This window comes from Myotis brandtii, unplaced genomic scaffold (genome assembly GCF_000412655.1).
Source record: "Myotis brandtii unplaced genomic scaffold, ASM41265v1 scaffold399, whole genome shotgun sequence".
Classification (NCBI taxonomy): Eukaryota; Metazoa; Chordata; class Mammalia; order Chiroptera; family Vespertilionidae; genus Myotis; species Myotis brandtii.
In genome coordinates this window covers 149,328-164,742 of record NW_005365325.1, presented here as the reverse complement: position 1 = coordinate 164,742, position 15,415 = coordinate 149,328, and the positions used below count along the sequence as shown (strand labels likewise).

General features: G+C 43.1%; 1 protein-coding gene across 1 annotated transcript; it reads left to right on the top strand.

Moving 5' to 3' along the window:
* The first annotated feature begins 1,485 nt into the window (after positions 1-1,485).
* On the top strand, positions 1,486-9,688 carry RCN1 (reticulocalbin 1, EF-hand calcium binding domain). Its single transcript, XM_005873060.2, has 5 exons — positions 1,486-1,732; positions 2,726-2,904; positions 4,755-4,815; positions 7,466-7,665; positions 8,533-9,688. Exons 1-5 carry the CDS (start codon positions 1,501-1,503, stop codon positions 8,638-8,640), a joined length of 780 nt encoding a protein of 259 aa, XP_005873122.2. The 5' UTR covers positions 1,486-1,500; the 3' UTR covers positions 8,641-9,688.
* Positions 9,689-15,415: the final 5,727 nt, after the last annotated feature.

The following is a 15,415-nucleotide window of genomic DNA, read 5'->3' as shown; positions in this document are numbered from 1 at the left end:
TCCTGAGATTTTTTTAAAGAGAGATTAAGATCATATTTATTCTTCCAACAGATATTAAGTTCTAGGTGTCAGGCTGACTATGTCCCTGACGTTATTTGTCATCAATTAGATGCTGTTTTTTCCACAAGAAAAGGTTATTCACAGTCTGACATTAGGTCTCTGCTGGTCTGAGATTCTGTTCCTCAGTCAGCTTTGGATAACTGATGGGCATGTCACCTCTGTCCCGGCATTGGAGCAGTGCCTGACACATAGTAGGTATGTTTAACACTGCAGTGTTGAAAGAATTCTGCTGTGTCTGGCTGTGGGCTCCTGGAAGGAAGCCTGAAGATACCTGAGGCTTTGTCTTTCAATATGGAGAAGTTACAATTGCAAATGAAAGGACCCATTAAAGCTATTAGTAATGCTTACACCTTCCTGAGAAAGGAGCTCTGGCTCCCCAGGTACCAGGTGGGAGATGGAGACTTAAGTACTTATGAATTCATTTCCCATATCTAATTAATCAAAAGAGAAACTGCCAATCAAAACTGCTGTTCACAGTAAGAAAATTTTACCACTGAGTTGATAGAATTCCAGCCCAAAGCAAAGAAACAAATCCCTAATCAACCTGTATGACCTCCTCCCAATAAGTGGACTATCAGGGTAAAACTTTTTTAAACATTAGGAATAACCTGTGGGTATCTTTGAAGTTTCCTACAGGGATGGAGTCCCTAGTTTGGACCCTTTGGCCTAGAGGTGGATGCTGGTGAATTCTAGCCTGAACTTTGCTTTGGACTAGTGTTTGGCGTACCTCAGTGGAGTCCAGTGGGAAATTGCTAGAACCTGGGCCAGCTGTGGAACAGGAGATACCAGTGGGCATAGGGGTCTTGAAGAGCAGGGGTTTCAGGCTCCTGGAGCAGCTTAGCTGCTCACGTTTTTTGAATAGGTTTCATTGATGTCAAGGCTCTTTCATCCCCAACATTTTATGCCTGTCCAACAAGATCTGGTCTCTTGGCTTCAAGTGTCAACCGTTTGGCTACAAAGTGGTGAGTTTAAAAAACAAACAAAACAACAAAAACCTCAAGAACTCACTTATCTGTTGGTTTACATAGAATTTTCCATTTTTTTAGATTGGACCTAAAGTCACTTCTTAACCCATTGTACCAAATACCAGCTGTGTGATCTTAGAACAGTAATTCAAGTTCTCTCAGCCTTAGTTTCCATTATTCTAAAGACTGCATCAGGGAAGACCGCTAGGTTTCACCTTACAAATCGACACTAATCAGTTGGTCATGCCTATCTGCAGAGCACTGTGTTGAAAAGGATTCTGAGGCCACATCTCGGTTTATTAGGACAAAGGGGCATGACCCACTAGTAGTGTCTGCCAGTGGCACTGGGTGGGAGGAAGGCATGTCGTTCTTGGAAGAGATGAACTTGAAGGTCCTTTCCAGCACCATCGGATCATTGAGTTTGTGTCTGCATTTTAGATTCTGCAGGCGTTTGATCTTTCTCTGGATCAGGATCATGCAAGTCTTGATAATAGCCTTGTTTTTTAACTACAGGAAGATTGTCGATCGAATTGACAGTGATGGGGACGGCTTTGTCACCACGGAGGAGCTGAAAACCTGGATCAAACGGGTGCAGAAAAGATACATCTATGATAATGTTGCTAAAGTCTGGAAGGATTATGATCGGGACAAGGACGATAAAATTTCCTGGGAGGAATATAAACAAGCCACCTATGGTTACTACCTAGGTAAGAGGTGCTGCAGGAGAGATTACACAGCTGGGGCCCACATAACAAGCTTTTTGCGGAGACTCTCTACTCCCTCATCATATCCACCCTCTTCGGGGGATGTCACAACCTCCTAAGTAGAACCTGCTTGTGTAACATCCTGCTCTGCTTACTAAGAATGCACTTGGTTGCTTACTCTGTATGAGATCCTAGATAGTGAGTAGTGGCAGGGGTCCAGGGTCTAATGAAAAGTGATTTAGGTTGCCACCCACCCTGAGCTACGATCTCAAGGGTACACTCAGAACAAAGCAGAGAGGCAGCATATCTGCCGTACAGTTCACAGTGCTGCCGATTTCAGATAGCAAGTGGGCTGGAGCTATCGGGGAAGACTTCTGGTAGAGGGTGGCTTGGGAGCTGGGCCTTGAAGAATGGATTTGTATTTGGAGAGAGTGGGGGAGGTGGGTCAGCTGGAAGGGCAAAGGTACAGTGATGCATTTAGCAATGGGCAGGGTTTGGATATGAGACACACCCGTTTGGGGAATAATGGAATGGTGTGTGCAAAGCACAGGGTGCAGACCCGCTAGGTGTGTGGTCGACAGTGAGGGGACAGGTCTGAGAAGCACCAAAGATGCACACATTCACAGACAGATTAAGGGAGATCTTGAAAGCCAGGCAGAAGCATTTAGACAAAATGTGAGCCTCTGCCTGTTCTGGAGCAAAGAATGATATGATGAAAGCAGAGTTCAGCAAAGAGAAGTATGGCTTTAGTATGGTCAAAAGCCTGTGCTCGCAACCACTACTAGAATTCCCTTAATATATCCAGTAGGGCTGTATTATGGGGTGGTAAGAAGGGGCAGATACGAGAGGCATTCTGAAATAAATGGTGTCAGAGAACTCGAGAGGTCAGGATCTTTAGTCCCATGTGTCCTTCTTTGGGCACGAAGTTACCAGTGATCTGGCAGGAAATGCCTTCCCTAGCAGCCCCGTTGAAACGTTTGTGTGCACATCCTGCAGGAAACCCTGCAGAGTTTCAGGATTCTTCAGATCATCACACCTTTAAAAAGATGCTGCCACGCGACGAGAGAAGGTTCAAAGCTGCAGACCTCAATGGTGACCAGACAGCCACTCGAGAGGAGTTCACCGCCTTTCTGCACCCTGAGGAGTTTGAGCATATGAAAGAAATTGTGGTTTTGGTAAGATAAAAGAAGTCCCTAGGCTGGGAGAAGACCAGAGTGCAAATGCTACACCAAGATCTTGTCTTGCCTTCCAAAGAGAGAATGTTCTTCATCTTGAGGGGAATTGGAGAAGGACCCTGAAGTGGAGTGCATTGGAATACCTGTCCACCCAGTAAATGAGTCAGGGCAGGCTAGGTGCTGTAACAAGTAGCCCCCAATCATAGCCATTTATCACAATCAAAGCTTATTTCTTGCTTATACCACTTCCAGGGCAGATGGTCCCAGTCAGGTAGGTTTTCTGGGCAGTTCTCCTCTAAGAGCTATCAGGCAGCCAGGCTGCTTCCATCTTATACACCACCATCCTGTGGCCTCAAGGTCGTCCTGGTAGCTGCCAGTTGGTAGATAAGAGGAAATGAGAAGAAGGCAGTCAGTCTACCTAACTGCTCTGACCAGGAAATGACACATCCCTTCCTTTTACATTCTTCCGGCTCCTCCTAGATGTGATGAGGCTGGGAAATAGTTTAGATATGTGCTCAAAAAGAGCAAATGGGTTTGATAAGGAAACTAGCTAGTCTCTGTCCACTTTTCTGCTTTGAGGGAACTAAAAAAAGACTCTGAAATGGAATACATTGGGTTGTTAAACTGTACAGAAACATAAAGGGAAAACCATGGCTGGAAAGGACGCTCCCCTTAGCTTGGGTCTTCAGAGGATGAATAGATCAGATCCTATGGGCTTTGAGGGTCAGCTATGCTTGTAAGGCCTCTGAGTGTGGCGGCTTTCCATAGTGTTTTGTGGAGTCCCAAATGTCTTTTTTTAAAAATATATTTTTATTGATTTCAGAGAGGAAGGGAGAGGGAGAGAGAGATAGAAACATCAATGATGAGAGAGAATCACCGATTGGCTGCCTCCTGCACACCCCTTACCGAGGATGTGCCCGCAACCAAGGGACATGCTCTTAACTGGAATCGAACCTGGGACCCTTTAGTCCGCAGGCCGACGCTCTATCCACTGAGCCAAACGGTCAGGGCGGAATCCCAAATGTCTTAATATAATGTGGTTACTTGCTTCCTGGTCAGATAACCCGAGGCAAGCTGCCTCCCTGCTGGGAAACAGGTGGCTGAAGCTTTTGTTTATAACCAGCTCGGGGCTATTTTAGTTATGCAGTTGGTGGTTGGGCCCACTCTTGCCTCCTGCTTCATCCTCATGACCTAAGGACTGTGCAGTGGCTCTGAGAATCATTTGTTTTTACTGCCCAACATCCACTTAGTGATAGCTGATTTGCCAGAGGGCGATGAAGATGCAGAATTAGCCATAAGTGGATTATGTGCCTTTGAGTTGCTGAGACAATGGACATTAAACTCATTGAAATACTCCCCATGGCAAAATGCCTAATCCGGAAGTCAAATATGCTAAATACAGAACATAATACACCCGAAAGTCAGATAGACTTTTATTTCTTAATTGCCCGCTGTTTCATATTTTTCTGACACCACCCCGTGTTCATTGTCCAGTTAGCCCTGGAATCTATCTCCGACCATCTGGTCCGGTGGTTCTCAAGCTGGGTCCTCCCAGGTGCTCTCCCGGGATGACTTGGATGGATGGTGGAAGTGGTTGGGCTGGCATATAACCAGGGCATCTCTGAACTTCCACGTACATTTTCATTTGAAGAGAGTGTTCTACTATGAAAACTGGGAGTAGGGAGGAAGGACGGAAACCACTGCATTGGTGCACAGGAGGTAAGGAGACGAGCCCGAAGTCACCAAGCGTTCAACCATAAAAGCCAGACGAAGGAGGACAGTAATCAGAACTCTAAGACTTACTGAGAGTGCAAAGCCATCTTGCATTCTGTTTTCTGTTTGCTTCCTAGGAAACTCTGGAGGACATCGACAAGAATGGGGATGGGTTTGTGGACCAGGATGAGTATATCGGTGAGTACAGCCTGGGTCCTGCTCAGCTGTCCCCACTGGGTAACGTTCCTCCACGCACATGTACTTTCTCCAGACATCTCTGTTAGCAACCGCTACAAGTCTGTAGGTGTCGCTCTTGTGAGGGACTTGTTACACCATCCTTAGTAGTGCAATAATGTCAGGGAGGAATTATTAGACCTCATTCAGTGGAGAAGAGACCAGAAGCTGGCCCCTACCTGTAGGATGGCCAGCAGTTGTCCCCACAGCTCTCAGAGGTGCCCTTCATCACGCTGTGTAGTTTTGCCTTTGCGAAATGCGATTGGAGATGCCATAGATCTACAGTGAGTGTAGAGCAGACAGTCTCAGCGGAAGGACTGAAATCAGACTGGGTCAGCAGGGCCTACAAGCTCTAAGTAGACAAAGCTATGATCAGCAGAGCTACTTATATGCCCAGGCTGTCTGCAGAAAAGCATTCCTTCTTACAGGTAAATCCTTTTGCAAAGTGCATAATTGCCCCATAATATAGCTGTTTTGTTTTTGATCCTTTCATTGGGAGGGCCATACCTAGCATTTTGTTCTGAAGGGCTCCACGTGAGCAATGTCAAGAAGTGCATTTTCAGGTAACTGAGCACTGCCTGAATGCAATTCGAATGTAGCTGGGTTGGAACCCACCGTTGCTGGTTAGAGTCCTTCCCAGCAGCCCCAAAGCTCTCCAAGCATAAAGAACTGGAGCAGGCAACATGGAAATTTCTATTTGATCCTCATCAGCTGCTACTTCAGTGCTTTGGCGCATGGCTGCCTTCTCATGATACCTCCTCTTTTCCCAAATCTCAATAAGGCAAAGCTGGTAAATCATTTGAGGGATGGGATCACTGTAATTCTTATACACATATTGATTAGAAGCTGTTAATTACCTTTCATTGTAAAACCAGAGCCCAAGTTGCCATCGGTCTTTGGCCTGTAGTTGTGTGACTTTTCCACCCCTTACCCAAGAACAAGTGCCTTCAGTAATGAAGGGCAGAATTGCTTCTAGTCATTAGGAATTGATCCCAGGAACGTAACGCTGTTCTCTGTCAGTCTGTGGTGTAACAGACAGGTAGCTTTCGCCACAGTCCTTAAAGTGATCTTGGTGGCACTAATTGTGTAGAATAACAGATGCTGACAGCCCCTCGTCAGGGCAAGAGCAGAGCCTTCCTCTTGCTTGGTGCACATCTGAGGGAAAGTTCAGAGCTGCCGACGCCTTGGCAGTGGGGATGGGATTAGACTAACAGAAAAGGCTGGCTGATTAAAACCATGCAGCACTTTTGACTAAGGATGTGTGCTCTTCCCAGCTTTCCTGAACTCTGCATTGAAACAGTGCTGCATCAGAGGCAAAACTCCTTTAGTGGTTCTGCCTAAAACCAACATTCCATTCTTTACACTGAGCAGAGAGGCAGATGGGGGCATTGTACCTGCAAATCAAATTCTGAGCAATTTGCAGTCAGAAAGGCCTGTTGCATGGACTTGTCTAGCAAGTGACTTCTCTTCAGGAGGGAATGAGTGCAAACCCAGTGGGGATGTTGTAATGGGAAAGAGCACAGTGGAATTAGAAGTCCTGGCTTCTCCACTTACTAGTTTTGTGACCCCAGGGGAGTCATGCAATCACTGTGAGCCTCAGTTTCCTCGTCTGTAAAATGGGAATACACAGCACCCATGCTTCCAGGACTGGATGGAGCTCAAGGTAGCTAATGTATGTGACAGCCATTTCTCAAAAACACTGTGCAGATGTCAGGTGTGATTCTACCTTGTAGCAGAACCAAGGGTCTTACCTCTCTTTTACCTTCACTGCCTGCTCCCTGTACCACCTGACATTCCCAAGTTGTGTTTCCATTAAAGAGAAACTGCCCACAGGGTATCTCTCTTTTCTAAGATAATCTAGTAATTTAGCAAACAGTGCATAAACTTTGCCTTTTTCTCCTTTTGCCATTTTGTAAAACAGGGATCATGATCTATCTTATAGAATTGTTATAAAAATGAAATAAAATGATATACGTGAAAACCCTTTGGAAATTATGTAAACGACAATAGGAATGAACATGGTAGATAAGCCCATGTTTCTATGCAACCTCAAGCTCATACTAGCTGCGGCCTCAGTATTTTCATCTATAAAATGGAAATTATAACAAGACCTACTTCATAGGATTGTTGTGTATGTAAAGTACATTATAAAGTATCTGGACCATAGAAGGTGCTTGATGGTGGTTATGAGTTTTCACCTGTGTAGTGCTAGTTTGGGTTAAGAGGGCTTTCATAGAAAGTGTCCCACTTGACCTTCATAATAACCCTGTGATTTGTAAATTATTATCATCTCTATTTTACAGAGAAGGCAATTTAAGATTCAGCCATTGAAATGGGTAACTTAATCCTAGTCACTGAACTGAGTCATTTGAGCTTGAGTCACTGAACTGAGTCATCTTTTATCTTCTGGCTCCTAAACTCAGTTCTTTCTATTCCACCAAGCGACTTTCATAGTGGATAAATCATTGCAATATTATTCTCAAGAAACTGCCCACCAGATGTCTGGGTTAGGTCTCTAGATTGGTCATTGTCCTTCCAAAAACTCAGGAGGTCAGGTTTTCTTTGATGTACCTTCCCACCTGTCTTCCTAACCAAGATCAACCTTCCTTTCCAGCGGATATGTTTTCCCACGAGGAGAATGGCCCTGAGCCAGACTGGGTTTTGTCAGAACGGGAGCAGTTTACTGAATTCAGGGACCTGAACAAGGATGGGAAGTTGGACAAAGATGAGATTCGCCACTGGATCCTCCCCCAAGACTATGACCACGCACAGGCTGAGGCCAGACACCTGGTGTATGAGTCGGACAAAAACAGGGTATTTCACATTCCTCTGGGGTCAGTCTTTGAAGGGAGACAGTTTACATAAGATTGGTTCTGTTTGCTTCTTTGTGATAGCATTGGCCTGTGCCCCTGTGCCTTATTGACATTTCTCATTCTTGCCATACGTCAGAGACCTGTAAACTTGACCCAATACCATGATAATCCACAGTGAGATCATTAGGTCAAGACATTCCTGGAGAGTCAGCTATGGGCCACAGACTTACATTCACTCCCATTTCCTAGAATTGCAGAATTTTGTTTGCTGTGGGCAGGGCCTGGATTTAAGAGACACACCCTGCATTGCCTTAAGACAACTTTGTTCATCCATTCATTCAGTCAGCAGATATTTATCCAACATCCATGATGTGTCAGGCACAAGAAAGTCCAGCCCATTAAAACATAAGGCATCCTCAGGCAAGCTCACACTTCTAGCTCTGTGCCCAGCACTTCAATATCTATTGATACATATCCACATAAATAAGTAAGCAAGATTTATAAAGACCTGCCTTTTTCCACTTTGATCACTGCTCCAACTCTTAGGAGACAATTGTGTGGTGTGGTCCATGAAAGGGACTTCTTCAAAGGCCCTTTTTGGGAATGCCAGCACTGCTTGTAGACAGTTGGTTGAGCTTCTGAATTCCCGGGGGACTTACCTAATATATTTTTGCACAGCATTTATAGCAGGAGGCTGTTGCAGTTTGGGGTTTCACAGTGCAGCAATGGTAGATGAAAGAGGTACCTAGCAGCTTCTTAATTAATAAGTGTAGCGTTTCAAATGTTGCAAATCAGTGAACTAACATAGAGCTTCATGCTATTCAGTTACTAGAGCTTCGATAACACAGCTCTTTCCTCTCCCTGGCAGGATGAAAAGCTAACTAAAGAGGAGATATTGGAGAACTGGAACATGTTTGTTGGAAGCCAAGCTACCAATTATGGAGAAGACCTCACAAAAAATCATGATGAACTTTGATACACACTCAGCATAACATGACAGACTGTCATGGGCTTTCTTTTATTGTCTTGGATGGTTGCTACAGTTGTCTAATTTATAGCAGTTATGTCCCTGAAACAGCAGTTTATAACCTCAGATTGGGCTTAAAACTGCTTTTCACTCAATGTTTACTGCGAAATAGTCATTTCTATTCCTTCAATAAGATATCTCTACAAACACCTTAAGATCTTTGTAAATCAAAATATTTTTGAGGGTGGGGATACATTACAAAAATATGACTTTTTAGCCTTTTTCATTAAATTTAAAGGGGAATAAGATTAGAAAAAGCCCTATTACTGAGAAGTTGGGTGGGTTGGGGGAGCAGTATATGGAGTGACTGCTATGTATTTTAACTGAAATTTTTATATTTGCCACATTGAAAAATTAGTGAGGGAAAACTCTGATAAAGTTACAGTGGTGTCATCCTATGTGGGCTTATTTCAGAACAAGTCTAATACTTAAGATTCTTCCTTCTTGACTTTGTACTCTGAGCTGTTACTGTAAGTGGAGTATAAAACCTCTGTGCATTTTTCTGTATGGACCTGGTAATGTGCACAACAAATCCACATCTTTTTTTTTTTTTTTACAATAAGAATCAATGAAGAAAGATAATGTGAAAAAGAAAGGGATTGTAGAGGTAGGGAAAAGATGAATGGCAGGCATTTGGCGAACTATAGGAAAATGGTAAACATGTTATTATACTTGAGAAGATTATCTTGACATATAAACGAGGTAGGTCTGATCTTTGAAAAAGTGAATAGAGATGTGATCCATTTCCTTGCTGATCATCGATAGGAATGAAGGAGGGAATCCCAGGGAAGCCTGCCTGGTGGGGGGCTGGAACCCAGTCCCAGTGATTCCACGACTCTTGGACCTGCCAGGGGACCACTCACACCGTGGAATTAGGACAAGGTGATGTTCCAAGCCATTGGCTGAACTGGAGGAAACAACATTTACAGGTTGAAATGCTACCTTATAAGTAGGAAGTGAATGAAATAAAAAATTCCACTGAGGATTTTCTACTGTGTCCTGTGGTGTTTGACTTCACATGTACTCTGCTGTTATTCACAGAGAATTAAATAGGATGGATTAACATGAGTAAAATTACAAAGGGTCTGGGGGTTTTAGATCAAGTACTAAGAATGTTCAGAATATCCTTGTATTTACTGATTTAATAAATGGGTACTTCCCTCTTCCTCTATGCTAGTTAGGGAATCTGTAGGCCATTTTAACAGTAAGATCTTTCTGAGATAGGTCTCAACTGGAAGAATATCCAGATTTCTCACCAAGCCCTCTGAGTCTGGTCCCTTGCTGTCTCATCAGCATCACCTTATCACTCTCCCATTTGCTTCCTATTGCCGGCTCACTGACTTTCTGGTCCTTGAACACCAAGTTCACTCCTAGGTTGGACCCTTCACACTTGCTGTCCCCTCAGATTCACAACACCATCTCTCACATTCTCTGGGAACTCAAAATGGTACTTCCTCAATAGAGCCTTCCAGACTCCAACATTTATAGTATAGTCACGTGCCACTGAATAACAGAGATATGTTCTGAGAAATGTGTTCTTAGGCACTTTTGTTGTGTGACCATAGAGTGTATTTATACAAACATAGATGGTCTACCCTCCTACGCTCCTGGGCTAACTGGTACACCATCGTCGTGTATAGGGTCCATCATTGACAGTTGTTAAGCAGTGCATGACTTTAGTACCCATTCAAATCCCTATCTCATTTTTGTTTTATTTTTTGAGACAGATTTCCATTGATACTTGTTTCCTAGGGCTGCTGTACAAGTTACACAAAGTGAATGGCTAACAGACAACAAAAGAAGCTTATTCTCTCAGTTCTAGAGGCCAGAGTGAAATCAAGGAGGCTCTAGGGGAGCATCTCTCCTTGCTTTCTTCCTCTCCTCATCCTGAGATCCTTAACTTAGTTACAGCTGCAAAGGCCATGTGCCACTTAACAACAGGGATATATGTTCATATTCACAAGTTCCAGGTTAGGAGGTAGACATGTCTTGGGGACCACCATTCAGCCAACTATAACACTTGACATTATCTTGTTTGTATATTGTTTATCTTCCCCAAGTTAGAATTATGAGTTTTGAGAAAGCAATAGAGTCTGGTCCGTCTAATTTACTCCTATTTCCAGGAATTTAGAATATGAGAGCCCAGCCTATAATAAGTACTCCAATTATTTGCTGAAGAATGAGAGGTTGTTAGCTTTAATCAGAGGATATATGTCAGGGGAAGAAATTTTTCTGAAAAAAAAATAAACTAAACATGTGCTGAATGAGAATATAAGTAATTTTGTCCAAGATTCCACAGTGATTAGATGGCAGGGACAAAATTCAAATCCAGATGTTCCTGTCTTCAAGATCTCTGTAATGAGAAATACTGTAATGTCACAAAGCATTATTTATATGCTTAATGACACTGAAAGCATTAATTGCTAGGAGCCAAAATCTGTCCAAGCAAAGCATGAACACATTTTGTACCTCATGTCTCTTCTTGTAGGTGTTTAGCATTAAGTTTCACTGCTCCAAATCGCCAAATCTGACATAGGTTTTCTTTATTTCTTTGCTCTCCCACAGTACATGATTACACGGTCAGGAAATGAAAATAGCTCCTCTTACCTAGAAACAGGCTGACAACATTTTTTTTTTAAGCAGTGAAAACCTGTCTTTAAAAAAATTTAAAAAATTAGAAATTCTGTGTAACCTAATTATAAGCATAACACTTTAAAAAGGTGCTAACATTCTTTTTCCCCCAAAAGGGAATATCGGTTGATTTATTAAGTTATACACAGTAAGATGTTAAATATAGTTTGAGCACTAAGTTTTTCCTTTCAAGTCAGTGCACATAAGAAGAGAACCCTCAAGGAAACCAGGGCTTCTGGGGCTGAATTTAACACTATTTAAGGAAAGAAAGTCTTAGCTAGGGGACATAGCTGTTAACATGGTGATTTGTAAAGCCTTAGATTTCTAATAGGGTCTGACTGTTTCAAGGAAAACATATTTTGTTTCTAGGTAACATTTCAAGTCTGATTATGAACAAATGCTACAAAATCGATCTGTAATGAGAAATACTGTAATGTCACAAAGCATTATTTATATGCTTAATGACACTGAAAGCATTAATTGCTAGGAGCCAAAATCTGTCCAAGCAAAACATGAACACATTTTGTACCTCGTGTCTCTTAATGTAGGTTTTTGAATGAATTCGAGTGTAACGAAAATGTAGTTAGAAAGTCAGCAACACCTGAAGGTTTTCTTCACCCGCTTGGATTATCATAGCTGTTTCTTGTTAGCAATGGCACGAATCATACCTGCTCAGAAGTGCCCAGCAAACAGCAGACATGTGGCTACTTGTTAGCTCGGCTCTAAAACATTGTGAAGTAGTGAATGGCTGGCTGGGGTTTTTTTAAGTTTCTCTAGATTCATTTTGCCACCTTTCTAATAAAATCTGGCTTTTCCCTAGTACGTGCACCTAGATCAGTGATGGCGAACCTATGACACCCGTGTCAGAGGTGACACGCGAACTCATTTTTTTGGTTGATTTTTCTTGGTCAAGTGGCATTTAAATATATAAAATAAATATCAAAAATATAAGTCTTTGTCTTACTATGGTTGCAAATATCAAAAAAATTCTATATGTGACACGGCACCAGAGTTAAGTTAGGGTTTTTCAAAATGCTGACACGCCGAGCTCAAAAGGTTCGCCATCACTGACCTAGATTTAGCTCTCTCCTTAGTCTTAAAACTGAGTTTATAGTGTTAGAATTTCCCACTAAAAACCATTAAGTGCCATCATGCTCACTGCTGTAGCTCACAAGGAAGTATTAAAAACCTGAGAAGTGGAAAGATTGTGTCATCAGTATTTAGAGTAGTAAGATTTATATGAATTTGGAGATATATTCAGAGTCTATTGTCACTCTTAATTCTGGTCAGTTCTGGGGTCCAGGGCTGGGGGATACCCACCATTCTATGAGCTGTAAATACCTCTAATTTTCCTCATCAAATAGAAAACAGTGTCTGATTCCCCACAGAAGCACATGAAATGAAATACTTTTCTTCCTTCAAACTTGTGGAGTGGGAGCACTTCTTTTCTGATAAATACAAATAGCTGTGCACCAGGCACCATGCCAAGTACTCACATACATTTCTCACGTAACCTTTACAACAGGCCTATGAAGTTGGTACTTGTAAGAAAGAGGGTAAGCTGGCTTGTGCTGCGGTAACAAATAACTCTACCATTTCAGTGGTTTAAAGCAGCTGAGGTTTAATTTTTGCTTTTGCCAAGTCTGCTGTGGTTCTGGGCAATTGTCCATGGGGCTCGCTGTGTGTCTCCACATCCACCCGTGTCCCCTGGAGAATCAAGCCAGGCCATCAAATGTAGTCACTCCTGAAAGTGACTTTGGTCCCCCATGCTCATTTCCATTGGTCAAAGCAAGCCACGTGGCTACATCTCACTTCAAGGGAGTAGGAAGTGCATCCTGCTGTTGCTCAGAGGGGTAGGGCGAAAACCTTGGTGTAACAAAAATGTTATTCCTGGTAAACAGTGGTAACTGTACTGTTTTCACCATTTTACAGGTAAGAGAACTACAAAGGGAAATAATGCCCAAAGTTACACAACTCAAATTAGGTGACTATATAATTGATTGTCCAGACCACAATATCCTTGCCAGTGAAGGGGCACAGTCTTAATCAGTACCTCCCCAAATCCGGGGCAACCTGCCTTGTCCACCTTGGGATCAGAGACCCACTCTGAGCCTCTTCTGGCTGGAATCTCCCTCATGGGTTGAGGAGTGCATGGGCCAAAGGGTTTTGCTCACTCAAAGCCAGGGCCTTTGCCTCTAGATCACGCTCCAGGTCCCTGCAGCACCCAGAACTCCCTGCCAAAATAACCCCAAGCCTCTTCCAGAGCCTGTGTGTGCACCTCCCGGATGGATTTTCCAAAATGCAGACAAAGCCACACCTAGGCCCAAAGGACCCCAGGGGCAGCTGGTGGACTCAGTTTGAACATGCAGGTTGGGGTGTTCACACACACACACACGGAGCCCCTTGGCAGGAAGAAAAATGGTGGAATGACCCATAGACCTTTTCCACTTTTACTCTAACCTCGGGACCCACGGTAAAAGGAGTGAGCCTGCCGTCACACTGGGACAAGCAGCCCTGTCCTGGGCAAACTGGAACCAGTGGTTCCCCTATTTAGAAATGGCAGATCCAGGAGGATCCCACCCTCTTAATTACCCCACTATGTTGCCTCCAATTTAAGAACCTCTTGGTGAAACCACGGCTAGTGTTATTATAATTTTAAAAATTCATGGCAATGCATGTTGTAATGTGAAAATTCAGGACCACTGGGATGAGATGGAGAGTTGGTGGCATGGAAAGACGGGTCCAATAGCCTGGCTGGATGCAGGTTCTAATTCTGCCTCCCCGGGGCTCTGTGACCTTGACAGGTCACCTTCCTGCAGAAGAGCCTGTTCTGACTGTAAATGGGGACACCTCTCAGAGTAGCTACAAAGATGAGGTGAGGTCATGCCCGTGCAAGAACTTTGAGGACTGAAACATGAGACACAAATTAAAGGAGTTCTCCCTGGTAATCTTTTTGAGCAGGTCAAATGCCAGAGGTCAGGTAAATCAATACGTACAAACACTAGGCTGCTGGTTAATAGTCTTTCTGAGTCCCAGAATTATTGTGTGAAGTGTTTTTAAAACCGCAAAATTGATCCATTACTAGGTGAAGTTGAATTGATTAAATGACAAGGGAATAGCATTTAACATTGTTTTTATCTTGGAGACTGTATTCTAAAGCTGTTTATTCGTGGCAGGATTTGGAACTGAATTAAGAAAAAGCAGATCAAGAGTCTCTGAGTGTTCGAAAAACATTCAGGCATCCAACTGAAAAAGCTCACTCAGAATCATGTTTGCAGAGGAGGAAACTGGGGCCCGGAGAGCTTAAACCTGAACTTTTCCTTGTCACAGGATCGAGACAGAGGTGACTAGAACTCCTCCCCCAACTCCCGCTGTTCTCTTTGAAGCCTCAATGTTCTCATCTGAAAAATGGCAACATAAGGATTACCTAAGGTAATGACTGCAAAGCACTGGGTGTAGTCAGCACTCAAGAAATAGTAACCCTTTATGATTATTACCCCAAAGTAGGGTCCTTATATGTTTCAGCATCAAAGATTCCATTTAATTGTCCCTACTTTCAAACTTCAGTGTATGGCATAAGTGACTGAAGGAGGTTTTCGATTTATCAGAAAATTGTCAAAGGTGTGTTTGCTGTTTTAAATACATAAAAGAAAGGTGGGTTGTTGTTTTTTTTAAAAAAAATTCACATCTTTTAAAAAAAAGAATTCATGTGGTTAACTATAAGAAGCTGAGGACATTAACGAATCCTATCAGATTAGTGATCACAAACCACCGGAAGTGTGGCCCCTGCTGCTCAGATGTTGGAGATTTCAATGCACATAGAGAGGATGCCCAGGTGGACTTTTGAGTCCAAGGGACTCACTAGCTGAATGTCTTCAGGCCAGTTGACTTCCACTCTGCAAACCTCTTTCCCGCTCCTGAAAAAGGAGGGAAGAGCAGCCCCTGCCTCGGGTGGTTGTGAGCATTTTGTTCTGGGCCTACTGCAAGGAGAGGCTTCATCAATGGAGGGAGATGACTGTTATAAAAACTTTTAAGAAATTGGCAGTGATTTTTAAGGGTAAAAATATATATGCTAAGGAATGAAAGGAAATCG

What these genes read in the sequence shown, in the direction of transcription:
- RCN1 (XM_005873060.2), top strand. Translation starts at nt 1,501, where the DNA reads ATGCAAGTCTTGATAATAGCCTTGTTTTTTAACTACAGGAAGATTGTC. An exon ending in CACCTATGGTTACTACCTAG is followed by an intron (nt 1,733 to 2,725) that starts GTAAGAGGTGCT and finishes CACATCCTGCAG; the next exon opens with GAAACCCTGCAGAGTTTCAG. An exon ending in TGAAAGAAATTGTGGTTTTG is followed by an intron (nt 2,905 to 4,754) that starts GTAAGATAAAAG and finishes TTTGCTTCCTAG; the next exon opens with GAAACTCTGGAGGACATCGA.